The 12,916-nt window shown below is 37.2% G+C and overlaps 1 protein-coding gene and 1 pseudogene across 1 annotated transcript in view; one reads left to right on the top strand and one right to left on the bottom strand.

Moving 5' to 3' along the window:
• UBE2D1 (ubiquitin conjugating enzyme E2 D1) overlaps window positions 1-12,916 on the top strand; it is a 34,848-nt gene that overhangs the window by 15,201 nt on the left and 6,731 nt on the right. The window contains exons 2-5 of the mRNA XM_070432789.1: window positions 8,501-8,564; window positions 8,658-8,689; window positions 10,962-11,039; window positions 12,334-12,439. Coding sequence (XP_070288890.1) covers window positions 8,501-8,564; window positions 8,658-8,689; window positions 10,962-11,039; window positions 12,334-12,439 — 280 coding nt within the window. The remainder of the gene's footprint in view (window positions 1-8,500; window positions 8,565-8,657; window positions 8,690-10,961; window positions 11,040-12,333; window positions 12,440-12,916) is intronic.
• On the bottom strand, window positions 7,765-8,175 carry LOC139022132 (phosphatidylinositol N-acetylglucosaminyltransferase subunit P pseudogene; annotated as a pseudogene).

Below are 12,916 nucleotides of genomic sequence, written 5' to 3' on the forward strand. Positions count from 1 at the left end.
TTTTGTAATAATTGGCAAATACCAAAAAAAATTATTAACGTTTACTGTGCTCCAGCAATCTACCTGCTAACAAATACGAGTTGTTTTTATTTAAGGGTGGTATTGTGTAGTGTGGGTAGAGTAGGAAGTGAATTCTGAGCCATCCCGTGTGGCTTTTCGGAATTGACCATATCTGATAACTTTACTTTTTAATGTTTTGTATTTGTGTGTGTTTTTTATTTAGAAGGTAGTTTGTGTCAGTGAAGGTATTTATACCAGTTTTTTACTGCATCACATTTCTATCCTAGGGGGAGCTTTCTTTCCTGGATTCCCTAGAGTATCTGAACTGTAATGAACACATTCAAATGATGACCCTTAGGGTTTATAGCTTCTCTTAAATGTATTTTCTTGGAGATACAATTACTTTTAAGTTTCTAAGAATCCAGAGGGCCTCTTTCCTATACCTTTTAAATCACATCTTAGGAAGTTATGCCCCCCCCCCCCAACCCTCTTCCCCCCCCAATCAGTTCTCCTTGAATTTCATGCCCAGTTTAATCATCAACAAAATGTGCCTGACCAGTGATTTGTGAGAATGTTTATTAGCATCATAATCGGATACAATTAAATTAAACCTCTGCAATATAGGGGAGTGTAGAGTTGGGATGAGAGTGTAAATCAGAATACTGATCCCTGTTAGAAAGGATCTGGAAGTGCTTCATTAACTTCTGCTATGATTAGTGCAGCTGGTTAAACTGAGCATGGAACAACAACAGCAACAAAACACCTCTGTGTCACAAACTGCAGCTCTGTCACCAAGGATTGCCCGTGGTTGGAAGATTGGGTCAGCTCAGCACAAACCCCTAACTCCTCTAAGAAAAGCAACCCAAAGCTGTGTCCTGAAAGCAGGTCACAGCATCCTAAGTAAACAATAAAGACAGACTATTTAGAGTCTTGAGGTCTTCTAAACTGGAAAAACCAAACAAACATTTCTAACAGAATCTCATACATTCTGTAAATTGAAAAGAGTTGTGGCAGTAGCATGAATTTTATTTTTAAGATTTTTAAAAATTATTTTTAGAAAGAGAGAGAGAAAAACATAGATGTGAGATTGAAACATTGACTTCACAAAAGGGTTCTCAAACATTTTGGTCTGTGGACCCCCCTTATATTAAAAGTATTGAGGGCCCCAAAGAGTTTGTGTGGGTTATAGCATTAAGGTTTGCCATATGAAAACTAAAAACAAATTTAAATATATTTAGAATTTAGAAATAATGATAAACCCATCACATATTAACCTAAATAACATTTTTATTACAAATAACTATATTTTCCAAAACAACAACAAAGAAGTAGAGTTGCATTGTTTTATACCTGTTCAGATCTCATCATTAGGTTTATAGTGACAGTTGGATTCTGACATCTGCTTTTACATTCCGTGTTACTATATCATGTCATTAAACTGGAAAATGCCACTGTATACTCATGAGATATTGGGAGTAAAAGAGGCAGATAACCTCTTAGTTTTATTATGAAATTAGTTTTGATCTTACAGACCTCCTAAAAGTGTTTTAGAAAACCCAAGAGGGTTCTTTGGAAAATACTGGGCACGTTTGTGAGGGGAACCCAATTGAAAGTGTAACGTTGAGACAAGATAATGAAAAGACTTATGTTGGTTGAGTTTGATCTTTAATATGCAATGAGGAGCCACTGAAAATTTCTAAGTAGAATAATGAAATGAATAGAGCTGTGCTTTTAAAAGATTATTATGAAAGTAATGCATAGAGTAATGGGAAGCAGTTATAGTTGAAATACAATTAATTTACTATGGTAAGCAATGTAATGGATATTGAAGTAAATATATTGTAGTACTCTTCATCTGACTATATAAGAGTCAGAAAGAGAAGAATCAAATCAGTGCTGCCCTAGCTGGGCAGTTAAGTTGGTTGGAGTGTTGTTCGGTACGCCAATGTTGGGGGTTTGATCCCCAGTCAGGACACGTACAAGAATCAACCAGTGAATGCCTAAATAAGTGGAAAAACAAATTGGTGTTTCTCTTTCTTTCCCTCTCCCTCTCCCCTTTCCTTAAAATCCTATATAATAAAAGCCTAATATGCAAATTGTCCCCTGGACCGGGAGTTTGACCAGGGGGCAAGGCCGGTCAGCCAATCCTGCTCCCGATCAGCCCCCTCCCCCGCATTGGCGCAGGCCGGCTGGACCTCACCAGTGCACGAATTCATGCACAGGGCCTCTAGTCAATAAATAAAATAAAATAAAAAATCCTGAGATTTTGAGCCTGGTGATTGGGAGATTAGTATTTCATTAATAGATATAGGGAAAGAAACAAGTTGGGGAAAGAAAATAATGAATTGTTTTAAACCATATATAAAGCTTTATATTATTTTTTTATTTTGAAATAATTTTAGTTTTGAAAAAATAACAAAAAGTTTACATGTATTTTTCACCTAATTTCCCTTGATATTTGCATATGGGGTGCATCCTGCAACTTATATAACCATAGTACAGTTATCAAAATGAGGAAAGTAACATTGTACAATGATATACATTATAGACCTATTTCAGGTTTCACTAGTTTTTTTTTACCCTACCCCTAATCCAGTTTGGGATCACGTGTTAGATTTAGTTGTGTCTCTTTAGTACATGTATCCTCTAATCTGTAACAATTCCTTAGTCTTTCCTTGCCTTATAAAAATTTTTTAATGAAAGAGAAGATGCTTATAGTATATGTGATTTAAAAAGAAAGCAGTATCATTGCATCTCTTTTAAAACACACAAGGGCCCGAATAAAATCATTATTTTTTTAAATGTTAAACATTGATTGTAAAAAACTGAAACAACATAGAAGACGTAAATAAAAAGTGACAACCCACTCCCAGAGATAACTGCTGTTAATAATTTGGTGTGTATTATTTATTTCCTGTGTATTCATAATATGTTTGTATATTATGGAATTTAATGGGCATACTTTACTGCAACTCGTATTTTTCAATATAAAACTATATGATATTCACACAACATTCTTTAATGTCAATATATAGAGATCTTGCTCATTCTCTTCAGTGACTGCACCGTGTTTCCTAATATGGCTATCTCATGAAACCTTTCCTTATTGATGGACCTTTAGGTTATTCTCAGGTTTTCATAATTATACAAAACGCCTCACTAAACATTCTTATGTATGTATCTTGGGCTATTTGGACAATTATTACTAAGAGGTGGAATTACCAGGTCAGAGACTTTCACAGTTATTGCCATACTGCCCTCCAAAAGGTTGTATCTCAACTTACACTCCCTCCAACAGTCCATGGCATGCTTCTTTCCTACCAGAGCTGTGGATGAAAGTGTTCCGATAGGTTGGCAATGATTTGGCTGGGTAGTGGTCTCGTGGGGGTTTGACTATTTATACATTGCTCTTCCAATTTTTCCCCCTACAAAACACGGTTTTGCTTTTATAACAAACACACACTAATACAATACTTAATGAAAAATTAACCAGTTTAAAGATTTTGTCTTTGAGACCTTTTACTTTCAGTCATGGGATAAAAGCATGGCCATGAAGGCCTGGACAAGAGGCCCGAGAGGTTAGCGAAACAGTTATTGGAGGCTATCTATGGGGTGCATCCTGGATTTCAGGGTAGTGGTGGGATAGTAAGAAGTGTTCGAGAAGTGAGTGTCAGTGTCATGAACTGTTCTTTGGAAGGGGCTTCCATTAGTTGTGAATAGAATGGAGTTCATCATTGGCTCTTATAAAGGATCCTATGGACTTGAGCAGTTTATATAATTCAGGGTTATTTCTTACAGAGAGTGGAGAGAGGAACAGAGGAAGGGACTACTATCCTAACATTTCCTTCTGGAATAACATAAGAATCACTGAATTATTTTTGATACTCTATCTGTGATGCTAGAATTGAATAAATAACAATGCTAGTTATGCCCAGCCGGTGTGGCTCAGTGGTTCAGCATTGACCTATGAACCAGGAGATCACAGTTTGATTTCAAGGACCACTTATACTCATTAAATTCTCCCTTTTAATACATTTATTCCAGGTTTTCAGAATCTACTTTATCTGATTTATGTTTTCTCAACTATAAAATATTTTTATTGATTTCAGAGAGAGAGGGAGAGAGATATAATGATGAGAGAGAATCTTTGATTGGCTGCCTCCTGCACACCCTCTACTGGGGATCCAGCCAGCAACCTGGGCATGTGCCCTGACCAGGAATCAAACTGTGACCTCCTGGTTCATAGGTGGACGCTCAACCACTGAGCCACGCTGGCTGGGTGTGGTCCTTGATTTCTTAAGTCTTATCTAAAAATACACTGGCTGCTCAGCAGACTAAGGGCCAAAAAGGTGGGGTTTTGTTTGGTTGGAGTTTTTGTTTGTTTTATATTTTTACCTTCCTAGCACATCTCAGAATTCTTTATTTTTATTATTTCAAATTCAATATCTGTATTTTTAAGGGTGAGTATTATATATATACTGTGCCTTTTGATTTTTTTTTTTTTTTTTTTTGGTCATTCTGTCTGTACCTACGCACTGTAGTTTTAGTTACATATTTCCAAACAGTGTAACGGCATATTTCCAGGCATGGTTTGACAAAGGGAATGAATATTAGAAATTGAGACCCTCCTACAAAGTCTAGGATGTGTAAGTTCCTCACCAAAGCATTAGTGCCATTATTAGTAATGGTCAATGTGACTATTAAGGATGTTTGATGGACCATCAGCTGCCTCTTTCCTATAAGTGAGCTTAAGAACCGGGCCTTTGCAGGAGTTCCACTGTTAGATTTTTCTCTCTGGTCCTTAGCTCTAACTTCTCTTTACAGAGGAGGTAGAATCAGGGCACAAAAATATAAGAACAAGCCCTAACCGGTTTGGTTCAGTGGATAGAGCGTCGGCCTGCGGACTCAAGGGCCCCAGGTTCGATTCCGGTCAAGGGCATGTACCTTGGTTGCAGGCACATCCCCAGTAGGGAGTGTGTAGGAGGCAGCTGATCGATGTTTCTCTCTCATCGATGTTTCTAACTCTCTATCCCAGTCCCTTTCTCTCTGTAAAAAATCAATAACATATATTTAAAAAAAAAAAATATATATATATATAAGAACAAGATAACCTGTATTTTTCTGCAATATTTTAATGGGATTTCAAGAACTGTTTCGAATTTGAAATCTGAACATGATTCGACTAAAATATGGTTTGGGTTTTATTTTTTGTTAGTAAACAAAATAAATTTGTATGTACTTATGTATGATGTATGATTTATTTACATGCATTATCTGTGTAATATATATGTATGTGTGTGTGTGTGTGTGTGTGTATATATTAATCATTAATTTTTAAACCACAATTAGAGACTGTATTTCTAATGAACTAGTTTTCTAGTTAAAAATAAGGGCAAAGAAATCCCATTTACCCATATATACTAATGTTTATAAAACGCCACGTGATGAATATTTTTAGAAGCAATCTCCTGAGAGCCCAAATTAGAAAACTTAAATAAAGCACAGTCCTTCTAAAATGGGGCTGTGACTTGGGAACTGCTCCTCCCCCAGTCATTTAAACTAGTTAAATAGTTATAGTCTGCTTCAAGAGAATTGGATGGTTCTTACCAATTTTACATGATTTTAACATTTATTTGAATGCTTCCTGTGTGCCAGAGACTGCTATACACTTTACATGTGTCATTTCACTTGTTGGTCATAGAAATGATGGATGAAAGCAGCAGTATCCCTTACAGGAAAGAAAACTGAGATTGGGGGGGGGGGAGGTGTTTTGCCTAAGGTCACGCGGCAGGTGTGTGACCTGGACTTGAACTTCACAGCCTTGCTTCTTAACCGCTATTGCGTAATCAGAGACTGAAATCTTCCTCTTTATTGCTTAACTATACCTGGACGGAAGGAACTGCTAACTCTGTTAGTTAATTCTTGTCGGGAAGAGAAGCACTGACCAGCTGTGGAAACCACAGCAACGAAACCAAAAATGAAAGTACCCAAGTGGGCTGGAGGACTTGGAAGAGGGAGACCTGAGTTTGCACTTGGCTCAGTTACTTAGCTCATATCACTTTCTCCGGAAAGCCTGTCCCTACCACGTCCTCCTCTTGTTTGTCTCTACTAGAATGCTGAACTCACTGCAGTAATCACCGTCTTGGAATGATTCTAAGGTGCACATCCTTTTTATTTTAAGTAGAATCAGTACGCATCTTATCGTAAAATTAATTGGCAGCATTCCTCCTTAATTATTGGTGCCTAAAATAAGGATGTGACTTATGGTGGCATGTTAGATTTGACCAGATGCAGTATTTGTTTTACATGTGTTCCCAAGAAAATGTTTCCATCTTCCCCATGGTTTTAAATACCAGGTATAGACAATGATTTTCCAATTTCTAGTCCAGTATTCTTTTATGCTCCAGTCCTATAAAATTTCCCTTGCTGTCTCTGGGGTCACAGATTCTATGTCTGCTTTCCAAGTCAGCTTGTCTTCTAGTGTTCCCTCATCTCAGAAAACGGCACCTACATTAGTACATTTGTGAACTGAAAAGCCACAAGTTCGGCCTCCCAGTTCCACCCCTTACAGACCAGTGTTGTGAACACACGGTGAAGTGAGTCACCGTGCTCCTCATCTGTAACGTGTGGAGTGTTATCACACCTACCTCTGAGGATTGATGGTGAGGACAACAAAACATCGAGTGAATGCTAGCTGCCACTGACCATAATGTGTATCTGTGACCTCTCTCCTTACTCTGCACATGTAATTAATTCATCATCACATCCTCTGGTAGGTAGATCCTTCAGAATATCTCAGATCCCTCCACTCAGTTAGATTTCAGCTTAGGTCCCTCTTCCTCAGAGACATTCCCTGATCTTCCAAACTAAATTAGGTTCTTCAGTCCTAATGTATAGTTCTTTTTTAAAAAAAAAATTATTTTATTTCAGAGAGGAAGGGGGAGGGAGAGAGAGAAGTAGAAACATCAATGATGAGAGAGAATCATTGATTGGCTGCCTCCTGCATGCCCCCTCCGGGAATCAAGCTCACAACCTGGGCATGTGCCCTGACCGGGAATCAAACCGTGACCTCCTGGTTCATAGGTGGATGCTCAACCACTGAGCCGTGCCGGCTGGGCATAATGCATAGTTCTTTATAATGTATATATACTTTTTGTACTTGGAGGTGACCAGTTCCTCCCCAAGTGAAGGTAAGGGAATGAGGTGATTTCTCCAAGGTCGTAGAGCTAGTTGTGGTAAAACTGGAATGCCAATCCAGAACTGGCCGACCTAAAGCTGTGCCATCTCCATGGTCCTTCCTTTGCTTCCTGGATGGCAAAAAAGAGAATATGAATCAACGTGCGAGGCTTCAAAATGTGGCCTTCTTCTCATTTAACCTGTGGGTTGTTCCTTTAATAGCCATCTCTGTGTGAGCCTTCATTCTTCACATTAGATTACAAACCTGTTGAAGTAAGACCTGTTTCAAATACATTATATACCTAGTACTTATATAAATTACCTTGCCTATAGTAGATACTCATTAAAGAACTATTTTAATCCATTTAATCTTTTCAAGGTTTGGAGCTGTGTCATGAATTACTCTTCTTCCCATGAGTGACAGAGTACATTTTGTTGTCTTTTTTATGCTAATGCAATGTTTTGTTTATTCTGTCCATTAATAACTAATATTTGAGAACATTTACAGTATTAATGAACTTAGTCTAAGAGAAGTTCAACTTAACATTTTCAACGTGTTTCAAAAAGTATATAAAAAATTATAAAATCTTACGTTAATCTACATACTTTTATGTAAAGTTCTTTGACTATAAGATAGAACATTTGGTTTACTTCACTGATAGGAATATCTCTTAATGCTGGGATGGTCTCTTTTGGTATTTCTTCTGCTCTTGATTTTTGGCATAGTTATCTGTGATTGTTTGAATGGAGTTGTGGCCAGGTACTCATCGTATTTACTCCAAATAAGAGTACATGACTGATTACTACAGTAATAAGGAGGTAGATGGGCAGTGCAACTGCCCAATACTTTTGAGGCCAATAGGTTCAGCCTAAGGAATTTGGCCAAGATTCAGGAATAAAAGCCCGTACGAGATATAGTATGAAGCCAAATTCAGAGCTTAAAGGAACAAAGCCATAAATTGATCTTTCTGGCAATGGAGATGGTGGATTTTCCACCATTTCTCTGTGACTTTAGGTAATCAGTGTGGAGACCCCTGCGCAGGCACGGACCCCCCAACCCTGGAGCCCAGGGGCGAGAGAAGAAACACTGAGCGGGAGGCTCAGTGGCCACGGTACACACACACACACACACACACACACACACACACACACACCCCGCCGCCACTCCCCACCCCGGGCTTAGGCCACATTTTGTTTTTATATTTTGAATTGAACTAGGTGCCTAAACTGGTTGTATAGTGAGGTTGATAATTTGTGTCTTCATGGATTATTATGCTGTTTTACTGGAAAAAGAATTAACCTTAAGTATTTTGTTTCGCTTCAGGAATTAAGCGATCTACAGCGTGACCCACCTGCTCACTGCTCCGCCGGACCTGTGGGAGACGACCGTAAGCTTTGCTTTATTGCTAGCATTTTGCTACAGTTAATAATACAGTTTCAAACATTTGTTAATGACTCCAAAACTCCTTTATTTGTTTCAGTGTTCCACTGGCAAGCAACTATTATGGGACCTGTAAGTATGATTCCTATATATGAAATTAATCCCCTCAGCTATACTTAATTCTTGCCGTTTCACCTTTGATCAGATATTTGTGGCTCAGGTTGAATTTTCTTGTATCTGAATCACCCAGGAAGCAAAATGTAATTACAGGGTTTATGATAATTGTCTACAGCACTGATGGCAAATACTTCTAGGATCGTTGTCGTGTGTTTTCCTTTGCCAAATCCTTGATCAATTACGTATAGTTCTGGATCACCCACAATTTGTAACCAGGCTGTGTGTTTCCTTTGTCTTTTTTTTTTTTTTTTTTTTAACACAAAAAAACTGGTTCAGAACTAAGCATAATTATTCTCACATCAACAGTTTTAGTAGGTCAGAAATAAGTGTAAGTAACCCAATAATGAATTCCTATAAGTAACAAATACCAGTTTGTGCTAAGTTTTATCACTTCCTATTTGTGAGAGAGAACTGATAAAATACTGTAGTGGGTCTATCTTTGCCACCTCATGAGTTTGCTGCTTTCAGTTTTCTTAGATTATCCTGAAGTCAAAATTACCTGCTATTTTATGAGTGGCTTTCTCAACACTTAACTGCCTTTGTTAAGATTATTTGTTTCTACACCCAAGAGGCAGTTATGACTAGAAAGAGGCTTTCCTTTCTATGAGCAAAAATCTGATTGCATAAGAATGGGCACTGATAGCTCAAAGATGCCTTCCGGGAAACATAGTAACATGTTTCCATGAACATCTTTCTCTCTCCTCTTCCCCGCAAAGAGCTTTATCTTGTCTTTAACGTAAAAGAACAAAACAATTACTGATTTTTCAGAGAAGGAGTACTGGTCAAGTATCTCAGTTGCTAAATTGTTAGGTTAGCCTTTTAAAGGGTAAAATGCAGCATATTTATTTAAACAGCGTTTAAGAATCTGGTTATTTGTTTGTTTTCCGTTGCTTACTAAGAACCTTCAAAATACTATCTTTAAAAGACCCATTCTTACCACTTGAATTATAGCCCTTCAAAAATATTTCTTAGGTGAATTACATGTAGCAAATGGTTATAATTATGTTACTCATAGTCCCTTTATTTTAGTAATGTAAACATGTTATTCTGTCGTATTACTTGAAAATCTAAGCAGACCATGACTGTCAATTGTAATGTACTTAGGTTTTCTACATTCCTTATTATTTTTTATGAACTAGAATTAAGCAATACATGTAGTAAGAATAATTATACAGTGCAGTCCTCTAATATATATGCAGAAGTTAAGGAAGAAGTAATGATAGGCTTGCTGTTATAACCAAAATGTTAGTATAACATGATAAATTTAATTAAATATAAGGGAATTAAAATAAAATATTAGCTATTGTTTGCTACCTTTTAAAAAAAAGTATCTTTTTTCCCTCGCTTGTAGCATATTTTCTAATTGCCATAAAGATTCCTGGCCAAATGTAGATTCTTCTTGTTGATTCCTAATTTGATAATTCCATGAATATTGAATTTATTAGTTTTGTTTGGAACCTTTTCACATTATTTTAAAAATTATTATTGAGTGAAGATTTGCGGTTTAAATTGTGTAATGCTGTCCCTTAGCCTATCCTTTTCATAACTTGTTCTCTTCAGTTCATCTCCATTATTTTTTTTTCTTAATATATTTTTGTTGATTTCAGAGAGGAAGGGAGAGGAGAGAGAGATAGAAACATTGGTGATGAGAGAGAATCATTGATCGGCTGCTTCCTGCACGCCCCACACTGGGGATCGAGCCCTCAACCCCAGGCATGTGCCCTGACCAGGAGTGGAACCATGACCTCCTGGTTCATAGGTTGACACTCAACTACTGAGCCACACTGCTGGGTTCATCTCCATTCTTTTGCCCCATAGAGGACTATTAGGACTTAAGTTTCATAAATTAGAAGGTAAATACTAGCCCCAGCCCTTTTTTTCATACTGATTACTGCCACAGAAAATTATTCTTTTCTTACAGCAGTCTTGTGTGTATACTGATATTTAAAAATCTATACTCGTAAACAGATTTGATTGGGCAAGTCACACAACTGTGTGTGTGTCCTATTTTTTATTTGCTTTAAACTCTATGATGTTGACATGATAGTTGGAAAATCCTCCTTCATACGTGCAAAAGAAAATCTGTTTTCAAGGTAAATGATTTGAACTTTTGACAAAATGATGGCATGTTTTTCAAACTGACATATTTTGGTGGGGAGGGGGTTCATTTGAGGTTATTAAATAAATGTAGTAATCAAACACTGATGCAAATGTTTTGTGATTTCAGCCTGATAGCGCATATCAAGGTGGAGTCTTCTTTCTCACTGTACATTTTCCAACAGACTATCCTTTTAAACCACCAAAGGTATTTTTATTTTTGTGATTGGTGACAAAAGGGGTATATCCAGAGATATTTTTATTATGTCCAAGACAGGTTAGCGTGTTCAACTGTTCTGTAAAACTACTGAGTCTAAAGTATGTTTCTTACTCAAACAATTGTATTACATTTGTAAAACAAAAGGCAGTATTTGTTATGCTGTAAATTAGGTTCCTTTCTTTTCCTCTTCATTAGATCTCTGTAGTTTGGGTTTTATGGTCAGGAATCAGACTTTTCCACTTAGGGGATTATCTTTCCAAAGTTGACTCTTTTTTTTCAGTTTTAAGTATTCAAATTTATTGAACATTTACCATGTTCTGTGATATTGGAGAATACAAAAGTAAATAAGATACAGGCCTTTTATTTAGTGTGGTGGGAGGGATAAAAACATGTTCTTATTCAATTTAATTTAAATTAGATCTAAAGAGGGAACAAATGATGGGGATATCAGGAGGGAGAAAATCATTAACAACTGCTATCATTCAGGAAACAATTATTTCATTTTATTTTATTTTTTCAAATTATAAGAGAAGCTTATTTAGAAAATTACAGAGGTAGTAGAAGTGAGCCAGCCAGGCTGCATAGGTTTGGGAAACAACTTACAGGAGCAAAAGATGGCCCGTGGATCTTAGGAGAGAGAAAGGCAGATGTAACACATCTGGGGGAGGCGGAAGGGCCAGGGAAAGGCGCCGGTGTGCTTCGGAGAGGAAGAGCAAATAATTATTTTAGATTTTTAAAAATACCTGAATAGCGTTATATACACATGAAATGGTATAACAAAAAGTCTTGTGGGAGATTAGGATTCCTGGTGGATTTCTTAGGACAGGTTACAAACTCCGGCCCCTCCACTTTCCCCCAGAACAGGGTCAGCACCCTATTTTTAGACCCTAGTGTCACTTCCAGGTATCCTTGATAAGCAAAAGAAGAAAAGGATTACTTTGGGGAATCATCAAAGCCATGGTTAATAACTTCAGCTGCTACTCAGCAGTCATATCAGCTCTCATACTGCACTCTCCAAAATACTTCTCAGGTTCTTGCTGGAGGTGGCGGGGGAGAGCGGTGGGGGAAGCGGGGGAGTGGGAAAACTTACTTTATCTGCTTTCACATGCCTAGTAGCTAAAACTTTGTGCACACAAAGTGGATGTTCATTCAATTTGTGTTGAATACATTTCTCTACTAGGGTGCTTAAATTTAAAGACATTTTACCCTAGAGTAAGTTGGTTCTGTTATGCTCATTGTTCATGGATTGTCACATTTTTATTTTGTTTTGTGTTATATTTAGATTGCTTTCACAACAAAAATTTATCATCCAAACATAAACAGTAATGGAAGTATTTGTCTTGATATCCTGAGGTCACAATGGTCACCAGCTCTGACTGTATCAAAAGGTAATTTCATTTATCAGATATATGACAGCTGATAATAGTGAAACAGGAAAAATACAGAAGTATTTAAGGCCCAAAGTTTAAAAAAAAACAAAACAATCTACTGTGTTTTATCCTGCTTTGATTTTGCTTTGCTTTCATAGCTCTTATATGTATTCTTTTTAGCTTTTTTTTTATATGTTTTTATTTATTTCAGAGAGGAAGGGAGAGGGAGAAAGAGATGAAAACATCAGCGATGAGAGAGAGTCATTGATTGGCTGCCTCCTGCATGCCCCCTACTGGGAATCAAGCTCACAACCCAGGCACGTGCCCTGACTGGGAATCAAACCATGACCTCTTGGTTCATAGGTTGATGCTCAACCACTGAGCCACACCAGCCAGGTCTCTTTAGCCTTTAACAGTTAATTTGGTGGTGGTGGTGTTGGTAAGCAAATCTAAATGATGAAGTAAGAGAAATTTAAAATGTTAGAGCTAGAAATT

Source organism: Myotis yumanensis, unplaced genomic scaffold (assembly GCF_028538775.1).
Source record: "Myotis yumanensis isolate MYYU_CA2020_CCGP unplaced genomic scaffold, mMyoYum1.0.hap1 SCAF_13, whole genome shotgun sequence".
Taxonomy (NCBI): domain Eukaryota; kingdom Metazoa; phylum Chordata; class Mammalia; order Chiroptera; family Vespertilionidae; genus Myotis; species Myotis yumanensis.